The sequence below is a fragment of the Ictalurus furcatus genome, chromosome 29 (assembly GCF_023375685.1).
Source record: "Ictalurus furcatus strain D&B chromosome 29, Billie_1.0, whole genome shotgun sequence".
Classification (NCBI taxonomy): domain Eukaryota; kingdom Metazoa; phylum Chordata; class Actinopteri; order Siluriformes; family Ictaluridae; genus Ictalurus; species Ictalurus furcatus.
This window is the reverse complement of record NC_071283.1, coordinates 4,773,233-4,797,258: the sequence shown is the minus strand read 5'-3', so window position 1 is coordinate 4,797,258 and position 24,026 is coordinate 4,773,233. Positions and strand designations below refer to the sequence as shown.

The 24,026-nt window shown below is 39.3% G+C and overlaps 1 protein-coding gene and 3 non-coding genes across 4 annotated transcripts; all 4 read left to right on the top strand.

Annotated features, from left to right (window-relative positions):
* Nucleotides 1-2,711: 2,711 nt before the first annotated feature.
* On the top strand, nucleotides 2,712-10,564 carry LOC128604377 (uncharacterized). The gene is made up of 8 exons (XM_053619480.1): nucleotides 2,712-3,632; nucleotides 4,668-4,829; nucleotides 5,308-5,460; nucleotides 5,695-5,847; nucleotides 6,087-6,218; nucleotides 6,310-6,370; nucleotides 6,704-6,801; nucleotides 7,421-10,564. Exons 1-8 carry the CDS (start codon nucleotides 3,612-3,614, stop codon nucleotides 7,478-7,480), a joined length of 840 nt encoding a protein of 279 aa, XP_053475455.1. The 5' UTR covers nucleotides 2,712-3,611; the 3' UTR covers nucleotides 7,481-10,564.
* A 733-nt stretch (nucleotides 10,565-11,297) lies between these two features.
* On the top strand, nucleotides 11,298-11,371 carry trnai-aau (transfer RNA isoleucine (anticodon AAU)). The gene has a single exon. It is a non-coding gene; the product is annotated as a tRNA-Ile (tRNA).
* A 2,013-nt stretch (nucleotides 11,372-13,384) lies between these two features.
* Nucleotides 13,385-13,458, top strand: trnai-aau (transfer RNA isoleucine (anticodon AAU)). Its single transcript has one exon. It is a non-coding gene; the product is annotated as a tRNA-Ile (tRNA).
* A 657-nt stretch (nucleotides 13,459-14,115) lies between these two features.
* trnai-aau (transfer RNA isoleucine (anticodon AAU)) lies at nucleotides 14,116-14,189 on the top strand. Its single transcript has one exon. It is a non-coding gene; the product is annotated as a tRNA-Ile (tRNA).
* The last annotated feature ends 9,837 nt before the right edge of the window (nucleotides 14,190-24,026 follow it).

Genomic DNA, 24,026 nt, shown 5'->3' with positions numbered 1-24,026 from the left:
ATAATTTCCTTAATCAATAATAATCAAAATGCTAATAAAGAGATGATTCGTAACATGATCTGTAGACCCCTCATTCCCCAGAGACGGCTGAAATTTCAAATAATCAAAGAGGGAGAAAATTCCCATCTTACCTGCTCTGTGCACAATAGTGGATTCACCACCTGAGTTCAGCAGAGGACTATGACCAGGGGTGCCGCTAGGGTTTCTGGGCCCCCTGGCTAATCACAACTGCGAAGTGCCGTTTTTCTGAATAATCCGTGTATGTCTTAAGGGGACACACACATGCACTTGGCACAGTCTGAGGGCATTCATGATAGCATGCTTCTTAATAGATGATTATGCAAAGAGGCCATTTAAATACCAAAATTATACAGGAAAGTGTGGGGTTCTGCTGGGCCCCCTGTTTGCCTTAGAATCGTTATAATCGTTATATCGTTATAATAAAAGTAGCAATGTTAAGTTATACATTTGTTTCTGTGGGCCCAATTAAGGGGCTTCCCATAATTAGACAATTCCCATCTCTGGTTTTCCCTTGTCTGATTGATGTTGGTTCAGGTGAGTTACAATCTCCAGGAGATGGTCTCTTCTCAGGGTTTGAAATTCTGACCCATGAAGCAACTTGCATCTTACTGATAAGATTTAAAAAAAAAAAAATCTTTTAGATCTCCGTACAGGAAAATAGTCCCGGGAAAGTAACTTTAGAATAACCCTAAACAACATGTGTATGTAATGCATTCAGCAAAAAATGGCACACACAGTATAGGCTAGTTAGTTCTGTATTCAGAATTCATATAATTAGTCCATCTGTGTACAAGTGTCACATGAACTCAGTATAAATACACATTTTCCTAGAAGGCTCCAGAGTTTGGTAGACAACATACCTAAACAAACAGCATCATGGAGACCAAGGAGCTACCAAAAACATCTGGGTGAGTTGTAAAGTTTCCTTACAGAAATCCATGGTTTCAGTTAATCTGATTATATACAGGTGTGCATGCAAAACTGCATGGTCTGACCCATGAAGCAATTTCTCATTAAGATCTTGTGCTGAGCTAACTGGCCAGTGAGGCTATGTTGAAAATGCCCAAGGTCATGACAAGTAAAATTAGACGTGCTTTTTACAGATGAGATTTAAAAATATATATTTTTGTTCTCCAAACGGAGCATTGCAGAAACCCTCTAATTTGTCAAAATCCCATAAACGTTACGGGGGTTCGCAGTTTTTCTTGTAATTTACCGTATCACACTTTACCTGTGTGTAAGTAAATTGTCACATGATCTCAGTATTAAAACACCTGTTCCTGGAAATCTCCAGAGTTTGTTACACAACATAGCTAAACAAACAGCATTATGGAGACCAAGGAGCTACTTTAAAAGTTCGGGACTCAGGGTTTGGTTTTGGACAACCTGTCAGATGTAAATCCATGATTAACAATTGAACGAATATGGCACAACACCAACTTTGCCTAGACGAGACCATCTACCAGATTCAGGGTATGGAGAACCAGGTAAGGAGGACATTAGTCAGGGAAGCACACAAGTGTTAAAGTGTCATTCTCAAGCGGATTGAGAGATCTGCAACTCAGATTAGAGACGCTAGACAACCATAACCTGGACACTCCACAAAGCTGCGATTTATGAGAGATTGGTGAGCCATATGAAATCCCACATGGAGTTTGGAAAAAGGGATGCTGGAAACGCACCAAACATGGAAAAAGGTTCACATGTTGAATGAAACCAAAGACCCTTAGTACAAACACTACATTTAGTGGAAAGCATCAGTGATCCTCATCCCGAGAACACCATTCACACAGTGAACCATGGTGGTGGAATCATGTTGTGAGGATGCTTTTCATCAGCAGAGATTCTGAAACTGGTCAGAATTTTGGGGAAATTGGAAAAGAAGCATACTGGCAAAGCCAGTTTGAATGTTTTAGAATGTCCCAGTGAATGCCCAGACCTCAAACCAACTGAGAATCGATGGCACAATTTGAAAATGGCACTTCAGGTAGTTACATGAATACAACTACAATTGCAGCTTGCATATGTAAAGGGCTGCAGTGCCTTTCAGTCAAGGAAAAACTTCTTAATATCCTGTATAACAGCCGGTCATTTTCTCTGGCTTGTTGTAGGAAATCAGTTACAGACAAACAGAACATCATGGTGGATAACTTTAGCTGGCCAGTACAGGGATTGAACCCATGACCTTGGCGTTATTAGCACCAATAGCACCAATTACATCAATACATCTAAGCAAATACAAAACAAAATGAACCAAAAAAACGCAAGTCCTCACTCCTCCTCCCCCTTAAAAAAAGAAAATAAATGAATCAACAATTTTGCTACTCTTTTTTATTCCCTTCGTCACAGTTAAATCAGATGCACTTATGACAAAGAACTGCACAGATGCAGATGTCACGGCTGTGGATTTGAGGGGAGCTGACTGCTGGAAGTCAAAGATGTCGTATTTAAGTTTATGTTCTGCTTGTTCAACAGTTGATTAATAAATTGCTATTAAACACATTCAGACAGATTTGAGGAGATAGTTTTATTCTCAATTCTTATTGTTTTGTTTATGGGGCATCAGAAATTCAGGGAAAAAATGGTATACTGTTTTCTAACAGTAAAACTAATGATGTTTTCTAGCTGTAATTCTAACATGACAAGAAGCCAACTACAACATGGCAAGCACAACATCACACACGACACTGTTGGCAAACTTATTAATACATTCAAAAAGACTGGAAGTGTTGCAGACCGACAGAGAAGTGGACGTCCAGGAACACCCACTGACGAAGGCATAACCGACCTTGTGCTGAGTACATAGTCCCCTATGTATGTTCAAAAACTGTTTTTACACTTCACTAATCTGTATACTACATGTGATACCATATGTATCACATGAATGTAATACAATAAATATGATATAAATGTAATCTTCACTGTTAAATTCCATTACAGGAGAGTTATTAGTTGTTCTAACTGCTTTGAATAAATGTCATAGGCCAAAATCAATGCTCATTTTAATTGCTGTTTTACTAAGCAATTTAGGTTTAATTATCTAGAAAATAACACACTACTGAGTTACATCCACAAAAAATACATCAATATCTTCATTAAATAAACATTTCTATCTTTTTCTTTTGTTTATGTGTGAACACATCTATATGAAATGTGAATGATGTGTTTTCAAATGATGCATTTTTAAGCACATTTGTGTAGTAGCACCAATGAAAACTTTATGAATGTGCATCTAAACATTCATAACTTCCTTATGAATGTGACTGTGTTGTGCATTGGGATTATGTCATTATGTTGTGCAGAAAATATGATATTTCTCACATGATAATGACTTAAATGTCTTGAGTTTACAAGAATTGATAGTGAAGTAAGGGGGAGGGGGAGGTTGCTAGGTGCTGGAGGTATTGTTTTTTGAATATTAGAATATTTTTTGAATATTTACAACTTCTGACGTATTCCAACTCACAACTCGCCTGCGATCGGATCCTTTCAGCAAACCTCGCATCTCTTGAGCAAATCTTTACATTTCTGAACATCTCTATTCACCTTTTTAACATCTTTACCACTAATCTGAGCATTTTCCTGCACGAATGTCATCTTCTGAAGAAATGGTAAGCTTTGAGCAGACAGAGTAGTGTTATAAATAAGGCCGTTAAGCGATTTTTGAAACGTCGTTTTGTAAAACTTAACGGTAACTATTCATATGTAGTTTTATTGTTAGGAAGGACAGGGGTTATTGAAATATTCACTATCTCTGTGACAATTTCCGTTCTCTCCAAGAGGGGGCGACCAATCCTTAATCACGAAGACTGAACAGAAACGATACATCCTTGTAGTACACGAAGTAAAATATCTAGATCTGTGTAGAGTGAATCATTTCGGTGGTGACTGTGTACCGTGTGAAAAGGCTTTCTGAACATATAGAGCAACTGAGTAAAGGAGATTAGGATTTTCCCCTCAACATCCCAGCTTTTTAAATGACTGAATCACTGCAATATCATATCGTTCTCCTTTCTCATTAACATGAGGCCTAAGATGACTGGAAATAAACAGCCATGAAGTCGTTTTCCTTTTTTCTCAGCAGCCTAATATATCTCTTCTGTCCTGATGCTCTGTCGTTTGGGAGTTATTCGGCTCCGTTGATTCGGCTCCTTTGAGCTGAATGTTGAAGTCATCTCGCATATATGAGCTTTTTCTGTAGTTGTGCACTCTTTGTAATCAAATCAAAACATTTAACTATCATAATATAGTTTAAAATACTCCGGTTTAGTTTAAAATGGCACTACGCTGTATGGGAGTCGGCTCTTATCGGCGAGCCGAGCAAAATGATTTGACTCATTGATTCCCAACACTATGCTGTGCACACAGGAAACCTCCTGATCGTTTCCCGGGTTACTTATCCATATTTCTGTCTTTTTCTCTAGAGTTGTATTCTCACATTACATCAGTTAGGCTAATTAAAACTTCCTGCAGTGGGAATTCATCTGTCTTACTGTAACTAGGTCTCTAGCATTCAACAAATGTTGAAAGAACTCTGATGGCAGACGTTTCTTTTTGTAGCTTAGCTGGAGGCTAGAACTTGAAATGTAAAATTAGTAGTCTTTAAAGCCTAAACTAAAAACCTTGATTGTTTCTTCCCACCACAGCCACTTTTCTCCATCTGGGATTCCATCTGGGATTCCAGCTCTGGACCGCGGGTTGAGGCTGGTGACCTGCGACACCTTGTCCCGGCCCCCCATGTGTACCACCAGGAGCAGCACTTTACTCCCAGCACTCAGGGCCAGGTTTATACCAACCTGCCTGACCAGGTATTAGACCATATTTATTCTAACTATAGGACTGTTTGAGTTCAGAAGTTATGTTTTTATACAAATATTGTATTTGCACTGTAGAACCTAAATAAAAATTGCAGAAATAAGATTATTTTAATCCTGCTCTACATTTTTATGACAAATGTAGCAAACCTCAGACAAAACAAATATTGTCCTGTTTTGAAGTAGAAAATGTTTTGACTCTTTATTTTGTCTGTAAATAAACTTCAAGACTTCCCTCAAACATCAATAGTTTAAATCTTTTTTGTGTGTTTGATTTTGTAATCAGACATACAACACTCCCACACACACACACACACACACACACACACAAATATATTTATTGACTTTTCTCTCATGCTTTATTACAATACTACCTGCCTTCATTAAAAAGTTCAGCAAAGGGAATTGATACTCCTATTTATGTCTCCAAAGCCTAACTTACCCCTGTTTATTTCTTCCCCTCCTGCCACAGCCGGATTACGCAAGCTGGGATTCGTCCAACTCTGGACCGTGGGTTGAGACTGGTGACTTCCAGCACCTTGTCCCTGCCCCCCACGTTTACCACCAGGAAGAGCAGTTCACCCCAAGCACTCAGGGCCAGGTGTATTACATCCTGCCTGCCCAGGTATTAGACTGTTTTCTTCTTCTTCTTCTAATTGTAGGACTGTTTCAATTCAGAAATTATGTTTTCATGCCAATATAGAATTTTCATTTAATAACATAATTATTTTTGTCTTTTCTCTCATTCTGTATTCCATCTCTACATTAAAGAGTTCTACAGAGTGAGTTAATTGATACTCCTATTTAGGTCTCTTAAGCCTAACCCAAACCTTGCTTGTTTCTTCCCGTCCTGCCACAGCCGTATTATGCAAGCTGGGATTCGTCCAACTCTGGACCGTGGGTTGAGGCTGGTGATGTCCAACACGTTGTCCCTGACTCCCACTTTTACCACCTGGAACAGCAGTTCGCCCCCAGCACTCAAGGCCAGGTGTATTACATCCTGCCTGCTCAGGTATAAGACCGTTTTTATTCTAATTGTAGACCTGTTTAAGGTCAGAAATTATGTTTTTATACCAATCTTGAATGTGCAGTTAATAACAGAATTATTTATGTCTTTTCTCTCATTCTGTATTACTATACATTATTACATCAATACATTAAAGAGTTCTACAGAGGAAGTTAACTGATTATCCTAGTTAGGTCTCTTAAGCATAACCTAAACTCTTTTTGTTTCTTCCCGTCCTGCCACAGGTGTATTACCCCAGCTGGGACACTATTTCCTGCTCTGGACCGTTGGTTGAAGCTGGTGACCTGCCACACCCTATCCCATCCTCCCACGTGTACCACCAGGAGCAGATATTCACTCCCAGCGCTCAGGGCCAGGTATAACAAGTGTTTAAGTATTATGATGTTGATTCATACTCTACCTACACTACACCACAGTGTATCACATTACTGCTTGCTTTATGTTCAGCAGATAGAGCTTCCAGGGATGGCTGGACTGTCAGAGGACCAATATTGCACCTTCATGCCTGGTAAGAACTATTTAAATGACAACATCCAACTCCAGTCAGTGTCCCTGTCCTATTAATAATAATAATAATAATAATAATAATAATAATAATAATAATAATAATAATATATTTAGTAGATATTTAAACACAGTAGACATTTTTTTGCATATACATTTATTGCATTAGGCAGACACCCTTATTCAGAACAACTTACAGAAATGATTTGTTATCTCTATCAAAAAAAAAAAGGATTTTATATATAACATCTTTTAGTGTTGTATAGCTGTAATATTTATAATTTGACATGTGGCCAGGTGTTACCTGATTACCTGTTGGTCTTTTGTCTTCTTTCAGCTGGAGAGTATCCTGTTGATGGATTGTACGGCCCTGCTGATATTCCTCCTGTACAAGAACAAGTCCTTCCTCCTCTGGACAAGCAGGAGCACACACTGGTAATAAATCAAAAAGCACTGCACTAAAAATGTATGTACTTGTTATGTAACGGGCGAGCAGGCGAGATATATCCATGACAGTACTTATAATGATTTCCTAACATGTACTGACATTAGGATGTACTTAGCAATTCACATCCACCTCCCCATAACTGGGGTGACATTCGGTCTCAGGAGAAAGGGATGGCCAGAAGGGAGATACTTAGAGGAACTTTAAAATGTTGTATACTTATATGTAGTACAATTGCATTTAGTATTGCACTTTGCTATACAAGAAATAATTACATTAATACCAACTGGTGAGCCGTTAAGCATTATTCTAAGTACATGGAGTGTCAATATGCAATTTTAATGAAATGCGGCCGGATCAGGTTTAAATAGTTTTACTAAACAAATAAACAAAGCCATGTGCTGCTGCTTCATTGTTTTCTGGCTTTAAAAATGGTCCTGTTTGAAATGACAAAATTTAAGCAGATTCCCTGGACTTAAGTCAATTTGAAGAAAAGCAATAACCAACAACTAGGATTGGTTAGTTTAGATGTGTCCTCTTTTGTGTTAGATGTGTTCTTTTTGTGATGTTTCTAATGCTATAAATATGGCTCTCTTGTGTGTACAACAGAATATCTGGGGACCTAGTAGAAGACATCAGGGCCACAGATCCACAGATCCAAGTCCCTAATGAAGGAATTAAATATAGATCTACATCGTCAAAACAAAGCTTCCAAGATTTATCATGCTTACAATACTTGCACATCACACACAACACTGTTGCCCAACTTATAACCAAATTCAAATAGACTGCGGACCAACCGAGAAGTGGACATCCACGAACATCCACCAGCGAAGGCACAACCGACGTGGTGCTGGCGTACATAGTCCCTTATGTATGGAGACTTTTGGAACAACCTGTATATTCCCCAAAGAAAAATAATTTACTACAAATCAACGACAGACAAACAAACAAACAAAAAATAACAATAAAATCTGGATTAAAAAACCTCTGGTGTTTCTAATGTTTTTTTTTTTTTATGTTTTCTGAAACACTATCCCAGAGGTTAAGATAATTCTTTATTGTCTGAATTGTGGGTAATCAGGATGAACAGTGCCTCAGATGAGTGAAGCACTCAGAATGGACCAGGATGCTTCAAGACATCAGAAAAATCTTTGAAGCAAAACAATTTGGATCTTTATAGTCTTTTTTATACTTTGTAGTCAAGCCAAACTTAAAAGGCAAATGTAATGTGTTTTAGTTCATGTAAATGTTGTACTTTCTTTTCTTGGTAAGGAAGGTGAACTAGACAAACTAGGTGAATGTTACATATGAATAGTTTAATCTAGACATTTTAAAATTGGGAATTTAAAGTAACACCAATAGACACCAAAACTGATATTCTTTTTTTTTTTTCTCAGATGAATGGTATTTATATTTAATACCTATTTTAAAAGGAACCTGTGCATTTCATTTGTAGCTTGAGCTGTAGTACACACTATACGAAAATGATAATTGAATGACTGAGAAGAAATTTTACAGTGAAATAGCTTTTGTATTTTCAGTCTTCCTTTTTGACTTGGCCAAAAGACAGCTCACTTGTGTGAAAAACATGATCCAGTGAATTGAAACATTCCCACTACATGGGATGCTAGATTTCCAGATTAAAATGGATTTTGTCAGACTAAGAAAGTCTTGAACAAAACCTGAAGTAACTTCAGTTGGTAAACTTGGTGACCCACAGATGCCTAATGGCTAGTATAGTGAACAAGACAATCTAAAATTCTTTATTGAGAACTTTGTTTACAATTCCAATATGCTGAGTATAATTTGATATTCATTGCAGAAACTGAACTGGATTTGTACTGGTATTGTATTGTATTGGTATTACAAAATATGTTTTGATATGTACAAACACCAAACACCAACCCTGGTCCAAGATTCTACAGGAATACTTCTTTGGATAATTAGGGGCTCCTTGCTTCCTGAAGTGGTTCTACTGGAATTGCCTATGAGTTTAATAAAGTATTATCTTATCTTGTCTACTTAGAACCTGCTATGATAGTGAAGCAATCTAGTTTCGACACAAGGTTCTACACAACCTTTTAGGCTTTCCACACAGGGACAGACTGAAGCAACCTTTAAAGTTCTGGATTAAAAAAGTACAGTTGCGTAGTAGAAATAGTATTAATAGATGCAGGCAGATTCCTTCCCCAGGTGATGTTTTTCTAGTATTCAACTGTCCAGTTTGGGTGAGTCTATGCCCACTGTAGACTCAGGTTCCTGTTCTTGGCTGATAGGAGTGGAACCTTCTGCTGTTGTAGCCAATCAGCCTCAAGGGTTGATGTATTGTACATTCTGATATGCATTTCTGCACACAGTGGTTGTAAAGAGTGTTTTTTTTAGTTACCGTAGCCTCCTGTCAGCGTGAACCATATTCCTCTGACCTCTTTCATCAATAAAGTGTTACTCTCCACAGAACTACCACTCACTGATTTTTGTTTCTCATCCTTGTATGCAAACTCATGAAATCTGAAAATGTATCTGAAAATCACAGGAAATCAGCAGTTTCGGAAATACTCATACCAGCCCATCTGGCATCAACAAACTTGCCACGGTCAAAGTTACTGAAATCACATATTTTTCCAAATTCTAATGTTTGATGAACATTAACCGAAGCTCTTGACCTGTATCTGCATGATTTTATGCATTGTGAACCAAATGACTGACTGATTGGATAATTGCAATGACAAGCAGGGATACTGGTGTTCATATTTAAGTAATTGATGACTGTGTGTGTATATATATGGCTATAGAAGGCGTATAGGGTAGGGTTAATATGTTCCATGCTAGAGGTGAACAAAACACAGTTTCTGTGAATCATACTGACATGACTTATGCAATGCACATATAGAAAGAGGAACCTTTTGGGCACCATGGAGCCCCAGAGCTAACAGTACCAAATGGAATTTCATATGGCTCACCAATCTCTCATAAAGCCCAGATTTGTGGAGTGATTTTAAAGAATTAGAGTGTTTCTGCAATTCTCTGTTCCTGTAGGGAACTCTGTATGGAATGGGTTAGCTCAATTGGTTAGCGCACGGTCCTAACAATGTGAAGGTCGTAGGTTTGAGCTACATACTTGCCACTAAAAATGATCCATTGTGATGTCATGTTAGCCTGAAACAAATTTCCCACAAAAACAACTGTGTGTTATACAGGATATTATGGAGATTTCCTTGATTGAAAGCACTGCAGCCTGTTGTAGCTGTATTCATGTAACTACCTGAAGCCCCATTTTCAAAATGTGCCATAGATTGTCAATTGGATTCAGGTCTGCACATTTATTGGGACATTCTAAAACATTCAAACTGGATTTGCCAGTATGCTTCTTCTCCATGTCCCCCAAAACTCTGACCAGTTTCCCATTCTCTGCTGATGAAAGCATCCTTACAACATGATTCCACCACAACGCTTCACTGTGAGAATGGTGTTCTCTAGATGAAGATCAGTGATGGTTTCCACCAAATGGAGTGCTTTGTACTAAGGGTCATTGGTTTCATTCAACCTGAGAACCTTTTTCCACATTTGGTGAGTTTCCAGCATCCCTTTCTCCAAACTCCCAATGGGATTTAATATGGCTCACCAATCTCTCATAAGTCCCAGCTTTGTGGAGTATCCAGGCTATGGTTGTCCAACATCTCTAATCTGAGTTGCAGATCGCTCAAGCTGCTTGAGAATTAAACTTTAATGCTTGTTTGCTTCCCTGACTAATGTCCTCCTTGCCTGGCTCTCCTTGCCCTGAATTTGGTGGATGGTCTCGTCTAGGCAATGTTAAAGTTGTCCACCATGATGTGCTGTCTGTCTATAACTGATTTCCCACAACATGCCAGAGAAAATACCTGCCTGTTGAGAGAGTTTTTCCACCTTTGGTGAGTTTCCAGCATCCCTTTCTCCAAACTCCCAATGGGACTTAATATGGCTCACCAATATCTCATAAGTCCCAGCTTTGAGGAGTATCCAGGCTATGGTTGTCCAACGTCTCTAATCTGAGTTGCACATCTCTCAAGCTGCTTGAGAATTAAACTTTAATGCTTGTTTGCTTCCCTGACTAATGTCCTCCTTACCTGGTTCTCCTTGCCCTGAATTTGGTGGATGGTCTCGTCTAGGCAAAGTTAAAGGCACACAGGTAAAGTGTCACACAGGTACATCACAAGAAAAACTGAGAAATCCTGTTTGTACTGACTACATATGTGTATTTTTATGACAACTTGTTGCACCATAACTAACTAGCCCATATGTACAAATTTTTGACGATTGCATTACATTCACATGTTGATTAAGGTTATTCCGAGGTTACTTTTATGGGATTTTGAAGAATTGGAGTGTTTCTGCAATGCTCTGTTCCTGTAGGGAGAGCTAAACGATTTTTTTTAATCTCTTAAAATCCAAGTCTAATTGTACGTGTCATGGTCACAGCCAGGGACATTTTAGTCACATGTCTCTAGGCCAGTTAGCTCAGTTGGTTAGAGTGTGGTGCTAATAATGCCAAGGTCATGGGTTCAATCCCCATACTGGCCACTTAAAGTTGTTTTCCATGATGTGCTGTGTATCTTTAACTGATTTCCCACAAGAAGCTGGAGAAAATAACTGTCTGTTGTGAACATGTTTCCAGCATCCCTTTCTCCAAACTCCCAATGGGATTTAATATGGCTCACCAATCTCTCATAAGTCCCAGCTTTGTGGAGTATCCAGGCTATGGTTGTCCAAAATCTCTAATCTGAGTTGCAGATCGCTCAAACTGCTTGAGAATTAAACTTTAATGCTTCCCTGACTAATGTCCTCCTTGCCTGGCTCTCCTTGCCCTGAATTTGGTGGATGGTCTCGTCTAGGCAATGTTAAAGTTGTCCACCATGATGTGCTGTCTGTCTATAACTGATTTCCCACAACATGCCAGAGAAAATACCTGCCTGTTGAGAGAGTTTTTCCACCCTTGGTGAGTTTCCAGCATCCCTTTCTCCAAACTCCCAATGGGACTTAATATGGCTCACCAATCTCTCATAAGTCCCAGCTTTGAGGAGTATCCAGGCTATGGTTGTCCAACGTCTCTAATCTGAGTTGCACATCTCTCAAGCTGCTTGAGAATTAAACTTTAATGCTTGTTTGCTTCCCTGACTAATGTCCTCCTTACCTGGTTCTCCTTGCCCTGAATTTGGTGGATGGTCTCGTCTAGGCAATGTTAAAGTTGTCCACCATGATGTGCTGTCTGTCTATAACTGATTTCCCACAACATGCCAGAGAAAATACCTGCCTGTTGAGAGAGTTTTTCCACCCTTGGTGAGTTTCCAGCATCCCTTTCTCCAAACTCCCAATGGGACTTAATATGGCTCACCAATCTCTCATAAGTCCCAGCTTTGAGGAGTATCCAGGCTATGGTTGTCCAACGTCTCTAATCTGAGTTGCACATCTCTCAAGCTGCTTGAGAATTAAACTTTAATGCTTGTTTGCTTCCCTGACTAATGTCCTCCTTACCTGGTTCTCCTTGCCCTGAATTTGGTGGATGGTCTCGTCTAGGCAATGTTAAAGTTGTCCACCATGATGTGCTGTCTGTCTATAACTGATTTCCCACAACATGCCACAGAAAATACCTGCCTGTTGAGAGAGTTTTTCCACCTTTGGTGAGTTTCCAGCATCCCTTTCTCCAAACTCCCAATGGGATTTAATATGGCTCACCAATCTCTCATAAGTCCCAGCTTTGAGGAGTGTCCAGGCTATGGTTGTCCAACGTCTCTAATCTGAGTTGCACATCTCTCAAGCTGCTTGAGAATTAAACTTTAATGCTTGTTTGCTTCCCTGACTAATGTCCTCCTTGCCTGGCTCTCCTTGCCCTGAATTTGGTGGATGGTCTCGTCTAGGCAATGTTAAAGTTGTCCACCATGATGTGCTGTCTGTCTATAACTGATTTCCCACAACATGCCAGAGAAAATACCTGCCTGTTGAGAGAGTTTTTCCACCCTTGGTGAGTTTCCAGCATCCCTTTCTCCAAACTCCCAATGGGACTTAATATGGCTCACCAATATCTCATATTTCCCAGCTTTGAGGAGTATCCAGGCTATGGTTGTCCAACGTCTCTAATCTGAGTTGCACGTCTCTCAAGCTGCTTGAGAATTAAACTTTAATGCTTGTTTGCTTCCCTGACTAATGTCCTCCTTACCTGGTTCTCCTTGCCCTGAATTTGGTGGATGGTCTCGTCTAGGCAAAGTTAAAGGCACACAGGTAAAGTGTCACACAGGTACATCACAAGAAAAACTGAGAAATCCTGTTTGTACTGACTACATATGTGTATTTTTATGACAACTTGTTGCACCATAACTAACTAGCCCATATGTACAAATTTTTGACGATTGCATTACATTCACATGTTGATTTAGGTTATTCCGAGGTTACTTTTATGGGATTTTGAAGAATTGGAGTGTTTCTGCAATGCTCTGTTCCTGTAGGGAGAGCTAAACGATTTTTTTTAATCTCTTAAAATCCAAGTCTAATTGTATGTGTCATGGTCATAGCCAGGGACATTTTCTTCATATGCATCCAGGCCGGTTAGCTCAGTTGGTTAGAGCGTGGTGCTAATAACGCCAAGGTCATGGGTTCAATCCCCATACTGGCCAACTAAAGTTGTCTTCCATGATGTGCTGTGTATCTTTAACTGATTTCCCACAAGAAGCTGGAGAAAATAACTGCCTATTGTGAACATGTTTCCAGCATCCCTTTCTCCAAAGTCCCACTAGGACTTAATATGGCTCACCAATCTCTCATAAGTCCCAGCTTTGAGGAATATCCAGGCTATGGTTGTCCAACATCTCTAATCTGAGTTGCACGTCTCTCAAGCTGCTTGAGAATTAAACTTTAATGCTTGTTTGCTTCCCTGACTAATGTCCTCCTTACCTGGTTCTCCTTGCCCTGAATTTGGTGGATGGTCTCGTCTAGGCAAAGTTAAAGGCACACAGGTAAAGTGTCACACAGGTACATCACAAGAAAAACTGAGAAATCCTGTTTGTACTGACTACATATGTGTATTTTTATGACAACTTGTTGCACCATACCTAACTAGCCCATATGTACAAATTTTTGCTGATTGCATTACATTCACATATTGATTAAGGTTATTCCGAGGTTACTTTTATGGGATTTTGAAGAATTGGAGTGTTTCTGCAATGCTCTGTTCCTGTAGGGAGATCTAAAAGATTTTTTTTTATCTGTTAAGATCCAAGTCTAATTCTACGTGTCATGGTCCCAGCCAGGGACATTTACTTCATATGCATCCAGGCCGGTTAGCTCAGTTGGTTAGAGTGTGGTGCTAATAACGCCAAGGTCATGGGTTCAAGCCCCATACTGGCCAACTAAAGTTGTCTTCCATGATGTGCTGTCTGTCTTTAACTGACTTCCCACAAGAAGTTGGAGAAAATAACTGCCTGTTGTGAACATGTTTCCAGCATCCCTTTCTCCAAACTCCCAATAGGACTTAATATGGCTCACCAATCTCTCATAAGTCCCAGCTTTGAGGAATATCCAGGCTATGGTTGTCCAACATCTCTAATCTGAGTTGCACGTCTCTCAAGCTGCTTGAGAATTAAACTTTAATGCTTGTTTGCTTCCCTGACTAATGTCCTCCTTACCTGGTTCTCCTTGCCCTGAATTTGGTGGATGGTCTCGTCTAGGCAAAGTTAAAGGCACACAGGTAAAGTGTCACACAGGTACATCACAAGAAACACTGAGAAATCCTGTTTGTACTGACTACATATGTGTATTTTTATGACAACTTGTTGCACCATAACTAACTAGCCCATATGTTCAAATTTTTGCTGCAGTGGGTAGCATTGCCATGTCACAGCTCCATGGGCATGCTGGGTTTGATCGTGAGCTCGAGTGACTGTCTATATTGGGTTTTCACATTGAATTTATTAAATCGTGTTAGCTGTACAAAAACAAATTATGCAAACTGCATTTAACACAGTGTTTGTGTAAATCACTCATAAATGTGAATCGATTATTTTTTCAATTAATCAGCTACAGGGAAAAACAAATTTTCAGTTACAATAACAGTTGCTTGCCCACAGCCCATAGCTGAGGAACATTTCTCTTCAGGATTCACAGTATGGTGAAAGAAGGGCAAATATGCATGGATAAGAGATTTAATCATGTTAGCAACCCAGAGGGCCTGAGAACCTAGAGAAGCGAAAACTAACATACCTGCGTAATGTGGAAGGCCAGGAGGACCAGGGGATAAAACTGGAAGTGCAGATATTTCCAAGAGACATTTGCAAGAGACCAAGAGAAAGTAGTAATACCAGACTAGGCTTGGGAGCACAACTAAGATTTATAAAAGAAGCTCTAATGTAATGGTTTATCTTTTCTTTTCTTTTATTTAATAAAGACTCATAAAATGATATTCAGTATGTTTGCAAGTGTCATACCGTTTATAAACCACAGTTCTATAAACAAGAAATTAATATTGATCAACTGACATTTCAGACACAATATGCCTAAATATTTTGTTAAATTGATGCTCGGGCAATGAAAATAGTTCCCAAAGAAACTACAGCTGGGGAGAGTGTTGCATGTTATCATGCAATGCACAGAGTGACTAACAGTAAGTGTAGTAATGGTTTCAGTGTAACAAACTGTTGCTAGAATTGGAATTTTACGTAGCAAACACAGACAAACGGAGTGAAAGAAACAGTTAAATGTACCAGCGCTCTTATACTAAATATCAGAATTCTCAGAATGCCGCTTATCCAGTGAAATTTGTGGACTGGAATTAACTTGTTCTTCCAAACAAATGTAATTTCTGTTGTAAATTGTTCATTATGCTAATATGCTCTCTATATAAATACTGTCTAACTGCACCTATTTATGCTGTTCAATGTATAGCAGAAAATAGTATTGGCCTTGCTGTTCGAATACTTTTGGAAGAGCGGTGTTATGTCATACCTGCATTTTGAGCCCTGATTTGTTCAATTCTAACCCGATAAATTAATATTAAAAATAAATATTGCTGGCTGTTGAACTCCTCACAAGCCCAACATATGATTTGTGACAAGTTACATTTTGAAGTGAGAAAACATTTGTCTCACTGAATAAGCTTTCATTGTATACCACGTTTATTTTTATCCCACTGAGCTGTCATAATGTGTACTGACTTTTTGCCCAAATTTGCATTATATATATAGATAATATTTTCAGATCTTTTCTAGTCACTCTTTATGGTAGCATGTATGCACAATCAAAATTTCAGTCAAAAGTGTTGTAAGTGCAATGACACAGCATGCGCCACAGTGTGCTTCATAACACAGTCCAACTAATCGATAATAAAATGGGCTACTTGCACAAACAACTTTACATTCATTTAAGTGTGGTTCCTGCATTTCCAGCACATTCACTGTATTAATAATTGCTGCATTTTGCAGTCGGTCTTTGCAAGAGCTCTCGTAGATGAATGTCAATGACTTTCAAAGGATATGTAACACATATAGAACACTTGCCCCTTCTAGCAAGCTGGAGAAAGGCTTCAAACCGCACAACACATACACAACTATGAAGGTAAGAAAATACCTGTTAACAGGGGCAACTAAGCTAATGTTAGCCCACACAGTTCACTGCAAACTCACTTGTGCAATTGCTAACGGAGTGTCTTCAGTTGAAAATAATGTCTCTGGTGGTGCCCTCTAGTGGCTAGCAGTTCAGTTTTTAACCCCAGCCAATACCGTGTTAGTTAATGGGACCCAGAATAAACTTCTATATTTAATTTACACCATATTCACAAAGTGTTTTTGAAAATATTGTTCTTTTGTTTTTACAACTTCAGCTGACCTTGATACCTTCCCCAATATTTTTTCTTATGTTTAATAAAAGGGCATGATTAATGAGGTGATTGACAGTCTGTCATGTTACTTATGTAATGGAGGTTAGGACGTATGCAAGTGCACTTAACGAGGTTTATTATAGAGAGAGACAGGCAGACAAATCCAAAATGGCAAACAAAAGGCATGGTCAAATAACATGCAAAAGGTCAGGCGATCGGCAGACAGTCAAACAGGGCAAGGCAAAACACGAAACCAGAAACAAAGTCAATAAACATGAATCGAGAACGAGAACTATGGAACAACCGCTTGGTAATAGATAAACTCAATACTACGTGATGTGGAAAGAGACACGAGGAGTTTAAATGACAAACGTAGATGTAAACGTTCTCCAAAAAGAACATTGCTGCCCATCTGCAGTTTGCTAAAGATCATGTAGACAAGCCAGAAGGCTAATGGAAAAGGTTTTGTGGATGGATGAGATCAAAATAGAACTTTTTGGTTTAAATGAGAAGCGTTATGTTTGGAGAGAGGAAAACACCGCATTCCAGCATAAGGACCTTATCCAATCTGTGAAACATGGTGGTGGTAGTTTCATGGTTTGGATCCGTTTTGCTGCATCTGGGTATGGACGGCTTGCCATCATTGATGGCAATTCAATTCAGCCAAATTCTGAATTATACCAGCGAATTCTAAAGGAAAATGTCAGGACATCTGTCAATGAACTGAATCTCAAGACAAAATGGGTTATGCAGCAAGACAACAATCCTAAACACCTTGGCCATTCCAAAACATTAACTTTATTCTTCTTTAACCATTCTTTGGTAGAACGACTTATGTGCATAAGTCGTTCTACTAAAGAAAGGTTAAAGAAGAATCAAGTGAATGTTTTGGAATGGCCGAGTCAAAGTCCTGACATGAATCCGATAGAAATGTTGTGGAAGGACCTGAAGCAAGCAGTTCATGTGAGGAAACCCACCAACATCCCAGAGTTGAAGCTGTTCTGTACTGAGGAACGGGCTAAAATTCCTCCAAGGCGATGTGCAGGACTGATCAACAGATACCACAAACATTTAGCTGCAGTTATTGCTGCACAAGGGGGTTACACCAGAGACTGAAAGTAAAGGTTCACATACTTTTGCCACTCACAGATACATAATATTGGCTCATTTTCCACAATAAAAGATACCAAGTATAATATTTGTCTCATTTGTTTAACTGGGTTCTTTTTATCTACTTTTAGGACTTTTTTTTTTTTTTTTTTTTTTTTAATCTTGATGTTTTAGGTCATATTTATTCAGAAATGTAGAAAATTCTTTCACAAACTTTTAAGCACCACTGTTTTGACATGACAGAAAGGAAAAGATACTGTCTAGCAGTGGTAGACAGATTCTGTAGATGGGTAGAGGGCTTTCCATGTAACCATAATGATGCACAGATTATTAAATTACAGATATAAAATGTTTAGCAGGACAGGTAATACCAAGATTTGGCATACCTAAAATGATTAGCTCAGATAATGGCAACTATTTTGTAAACAGCATAATTAGCTGCCTAACAAAACAATTGAGCCTCAAAAATAAGCTCTCAGTGTGCATCACCCACAATCTAGGGGACTAGTAGAAAGAGCAAGTGAAACAACTATATCTAAATTGGCAAAACCTTCAGGTTGAATTGGGTAGCAGCATTCCCCTTCGCATGACCAGAGTATCTAGGCCCACAACCAGAACAACTGGAGAATGAGCTGTCAAACTAACTTCTATACTTCAGTCCCTGTATTACCAGGTGAAGGAAGCCAACTGATCTTACAATGAACCTGAGAACCTGCCCAAGCCACACAGAGGCTGCATCCGAAATCGCATTCTGTGACAGTACCTACTGCATTTGATTCAGTACCCACTGCTCGGCCGTTGATACAGTACGTACTGATCAGTATAAGTGGTAAGCATGAATAAAAGCCTGACGTACTTCGCGGTGTGGATTCTGACAGCTCTTCCGCACCAGTCCTATTGCCTTATGAGATCCACAGTGTCCAAGGGTTCAATACTGCAGAATCTCGGCAGAAGCAGTAGGTCATCCAGATATCACCTACTGTTTTACGAATACTGAGAATTCAGACATACTACTCCTTTGTCATATCACTTTTCGCCTACTGTGTAGTAGGGTAGTAGGGATATTCAGGTGCAGCCAGAGCACATACTTCACATTGGGTGAGTGCATGGAGAGTCCTTATATACTGTGGTAGTGAAATTGAGTCCAGGTGTGCATGATTAGTAATCAGGTGAGTTTGAAAATGTGTGATGGGAATTGGACTCCTTGGTGGCCATGTTGGTAGGCCGCATGGTGTTGTGGGTACTGTATTTGGACGGCAATTCCAGCATAGACATGACACTGGGACATTCAAAAAATTGCTAAAGGAATTTTCACGATGAGGAACAAAAACTTTACTAGGAGCAGAATCCCACCCATATACACTACAACAAACTGTGAAATAAAGGAAACTTTACATGAAGGAAAAGCCTAATGGACAGAAGTAAAGTAAAGCCTAAGAGAAAGAAAATATTTTAAGTATTATAGAGATTTAAACAATTGTAAATGTTCCTAAAACATTCCTGTTTGCACAGAAGAGAGTTATTTTTGTATTACATATTCAGAGAGACTAAAGCAATTGAAAGAGATCCCCTAATTCATTTGAACTATGACCCAACAAAATCCTTGGTTTCAAACTGTTATAATAAACTGCTGGTTACCTAATATGACACAATGTGTTGATACCATTTATGGCAATGCATTTGGAAATAAAGGGAAAACAACACCAATTTAGCATTTTTAAAATCTTGGTTCTAAACATACTATAATTATTGTTTTGTTATTTTTTAAAGTAACATGCAGAAGTAAAGTTGCCCTTTAAGATTAGCATCTGAGTCCTTTCTGGATTCTGTTGTTATTACGCAGAATTTCCAAGACCTGACTCTGATTTTAGGTGTTGATGTTTAACATATCTAATCTCTTTCTTGACTGGTGAATTTCAGGTGCGCACAAACTCTAACACTAAGTCGAGCTCACATACTGGCCAAATTATCCATAGATAAAACTCTTCAAATGATTTATGGATTCAATTTCTAATGTCAACAACTGACAGTGTAGCACAAACTCACGTGAGAAAAACAAGTATTTAAGATCTACTGTAAGGTATAGTGGACTGGCACCCTGTCCGGGGTGTACCCCGGAGGGCAATGGTTGCTTAGCGGGTAAGGCTCTGGGTTACTGATCGGAAGGTCGGGGATTCAAGCCGCAGCACTGCCAAGCTGCCCTCTCTGCTCCAGGGGCGCTGTATCATGGCTGACCCTGCGCTCTGGCCCCAGCTTCCTAACGTGCTGGGGTATGCAAAGAAAACAATTTCACTGTGCCCTACTGTATATGTGACCAATAAAGACTCATTATCATTACCCCGCCTTGTGCCCGATGCTCCCTGGGATAGGTTCCCCATGAGCCTGAAAAGGAGTAAGTGGTAGAAGATGGATGTAAGGTATAGTATGCAATTACATGCACTATAACATTATGTATATATCTATAGTTTCTGATCACAAAAAGTCTGCAGGTGTCATAATCCAATAATATTTTTATTCAAGTTCTGTTGGTTATAAATAGGTGCACGACTGCTGTTCACCATGTACTGTAGAAGCCATGTTTGTAGGACATGCTGTTATCTGTTAGTTGAGTCCGATGCTGATTCTGGCATGCCACAAAGAGCTTACTCCAGGAGCAGGGTTCTTTCTGGGCTTACCTCGTGGACATGGCCCAGGACATTCATGGTGTCATGCATGGAACTCACTGTAGAGGAGAGAATCAAGAATGTTGTGAGCTGGGACCCAGCTTCCCTCTTCCAGGCTGTACCTCTTTCACTCACTAAGGTATTGCAATTTTCCATCCTTGTGTCTGGAATTCAAGATTTCTTTAATTACATAAACAGCTTGTCCTTCAATGTCCAGATGTGCCGAGGTGTTAAAAGGATACATAAAATCCTCAGAAAGACTGCAGTGTCATCCTAGATCCAACTTGTATGTTACTTTGTTGATGCATTGTTGGATTTCGGAAGGCCCAATGCACCATTGTGTCGGTTTTCTACACCCCTGGGATACCTTAATGTCTTTCATAGACAGCCAGACTTGATCTCCAGGTTCATAGTGGGGTGTTTCACAGTGTCTGTCTGCAAACTCTTTGTTGGTCTGAGCTACCTGTTCAAGACATTGGTGGTGCCTTCCCATACCTGCTCAATCCACCTAAATCATTTGAGTCAGTAAGGTTAGTCTTCCAAGGGAACAGGGGGTTGGTAGCCCAGGGTTGGAATTTACATCGTATCTGAAAGGTGAGAGAGTTACAAAATAAAATCTTACCACTGTGAAACGTTCAAGTCCTGTTTGCAAACTTCCTCCTGCTTGATCATCTGCATTTTCTGAATTGGGCTCAACTGATACGGTAAAACCAACAACCAAAGTTAATTCTAAAGCTAAAGCTAAGGGGCGCTACTCGTCCGACACACGCAAAGCTTTTGGCCAAACACAATGCAACGGGTCAGCAGGCCAATCAGAGCACTCTGGACTTATTCGGAAGAAGGGGCTTTAGTGAAATCAGAGCATTTCAAGCAGCCTCAGAATAGAGGTACTTCAATAATGTACAGTATTAGACAAATAACGTGCTTTTTGAACATTAAAGCATGCTAACCTATTCTATTACACACAATAAACAACATAATTAATGTTTTAAGATGTTTAAAAATCATGATATAACTCCTTTAAATAAAATGCATAAGTGCAAATGCATCTGTCTCCACTTACCATTCATGATATGCCTCCCCAATTCTAATTTGTCTTACTCACTCCAACTCTCTTTACTGTCGCTAGATCCCTTTAGATCACCCATTTGCCTCTTGTCTTATCTAAAGCAAGCAAGGCCGACGAGGATGCACCAGGTCAAGCTGACCTAGGAGATGTCTCAACTTCCCTGCTTATCGATATTTGATGCACTGTGTGTTCTGCCTTTCAATCTATCATCTGCCTGTTAATCTATAATCTATCTCCTCATTTTAAAGAGTCTTCTGCATAACCTTGTACAAACTAAATTTATTAAACTTACTAGCGCCTGCCTAGGCAATGGAATGTGTTTGTTTCCGTCTTCTGCTGATCTTGATGTGCACGCTCTGCAATAAGTACTAGGAATTAAGGCCATTTGATAGCATATAACTTGTTTTTCTCAAGTCAGGTTGCCCTTTGCACATAGGCCTCAGTTCAGTATTCCTTTTTGAATCACATTAAGAGAAACGTTATAAAACAGATTAAATGCAGTAAAAAATAGTTAGTATGAAAATATCAAATGTATTTTCTTATTATTTTCCACCATTTCCCTTTGATCAATCTATTGGTGATATAATTTCCTTAATCAATAATAATCAAAATGCTAATAAAGAGATGATTCGTAACATGATCTGTAGACCCCTCATTCCCCAGAGACGGCTGAAATTTCAAATAATCAAAGAGGGAGAAAATTCCCATCTTACCTGCTCTGTGCACAATAGTGGATTCACCACCTGAGTTCAGCAGAGGACTATGACCAGGGGTGCCGCTAGGGTTTCTGGGCCCCCTGGCTAATCACAACTGCGAAGTGCCGTTTTTCTGAATAATCCGTGTATGTCTTAAGGGGACACACACATGCACTTGGCACAGTCTGAGGGCATTCATGATAGCATGCTTCTTAATAGATGATTATGCAAAGAGGCCATTTAAATACCAAAATTATACAGGAAAGTGTGGGGTTCTGCTGGGCCCCCTGTTTGCCTTAGAATCGTTATAATCGTTATATCGTTATAATAAAAGTAGCAATGTTAAGTTATACATTTGTTTCTGTGGGCCCAATTAAGGGGCTTCCCATAATTAGACAATTCCCATCTCTGGTTTTCCCTTGTCTGATTGATGTTGGTTCAGGTGAGTTACAATCTCCAGGAGATGGTCTCTTCTCAGGGTTTGAAATTCTGACCCATGAAGCAACTTGCATCTTACTGATAAGATTTAAAAAAAAAAAATCTTTTAGATCTCCGTACAGGAAAATAGTCCCGGGAAAGTAACTTTAGAATAACCCTAAACAACATGTGTATGTAATGCATTCAGCAAAAAATGGCACACACAGTATAGGCTAGTTAGTTCTGTATTCAGAATTCATATAATTAGTCCATCTGTGTACAAGTGTCACATGAACTCAGTATAAATACACATTTTCCTAGAAGGCTCCAGAGTTTGGTAGACAACATACCTAAACAAACAGCATCATGGAGACCAAGGAGCTACCAAAAACATCTGGGTGAGTTGTAAAGTTTCCTTACAGAAATCCATGGTTTCAGTTAATCTGATTATATACAGGTGTGCATGCAAAACTGCATGGTCTGACCCATGAAGCAATTTCTCATTAAGATCTTGTGCTGAGCTAACTGGCCAGTGAGGCTATGTTGAAAATGCCCAAGGTCATGACAAGTAAAATTAGACGTGCTTTTTACAGATGAGATTTAAAAATATATATTTTTGTTCTCCAAACGGAGCATTGCAGAAACCCTCTAATTTGTCAAAATCCCATAAACGTTACGGGGGTTCGCAGTTTTTCTTGTAATTTACCGTATCACACTTTACCTGTGTGTAAGTAAATTGTCACATGATCTCAGTATTAAAACACCTGTTCCTGGAAATCTCCAGAGTTTGTTACACAACATAGCTAAACAAACAGCATTATGGAGACCAAGGAGCTACTTTAAAAGTTCGGGACTCAGGGTTTGGTTTTGGACAACCTGTCAGATGTAAATCCATGATTAACAATTGAACGAATATGGCACAACACCAACTTTGCCTAGACGAGACCATCTACCAGATTCAGGGTATGGAGAACCAGGTAAGGAGGACATTAGTCAGGGAAGCACACAAGTGTTAAAGTGTCATTCTCAAGCGGATTGAGAGATCTGCAACTCAGATTAGAGACGCTAGACAACCATAACCTGGACACTCCACAAAGCTGCGATTTATGAGAGATTAGTGAGCCATATGAAATCCCACATGGAGTTTGGAAAAAGGGATGCTGGAAACGCACCAAACATGGAAAAAGGTTCACATGTTGAATGAAACCAAAGACCCTTAGTACAAACACTACATTTAGTGGAAAGCATCAGTGATCCTCATCCCGAGAACACCATTCACACAGTGAACCATGGTGGTGGAATCATGTTGTGAGGATGCTTTTCATCAGCAGAGATTCTGAAACTGGTCAGAATTTTGGGGAAATTGGAAAAGAAGCATACTGGCAAAGCCAGTTTGAATGTTTTAGAATGTCCCAGTGAA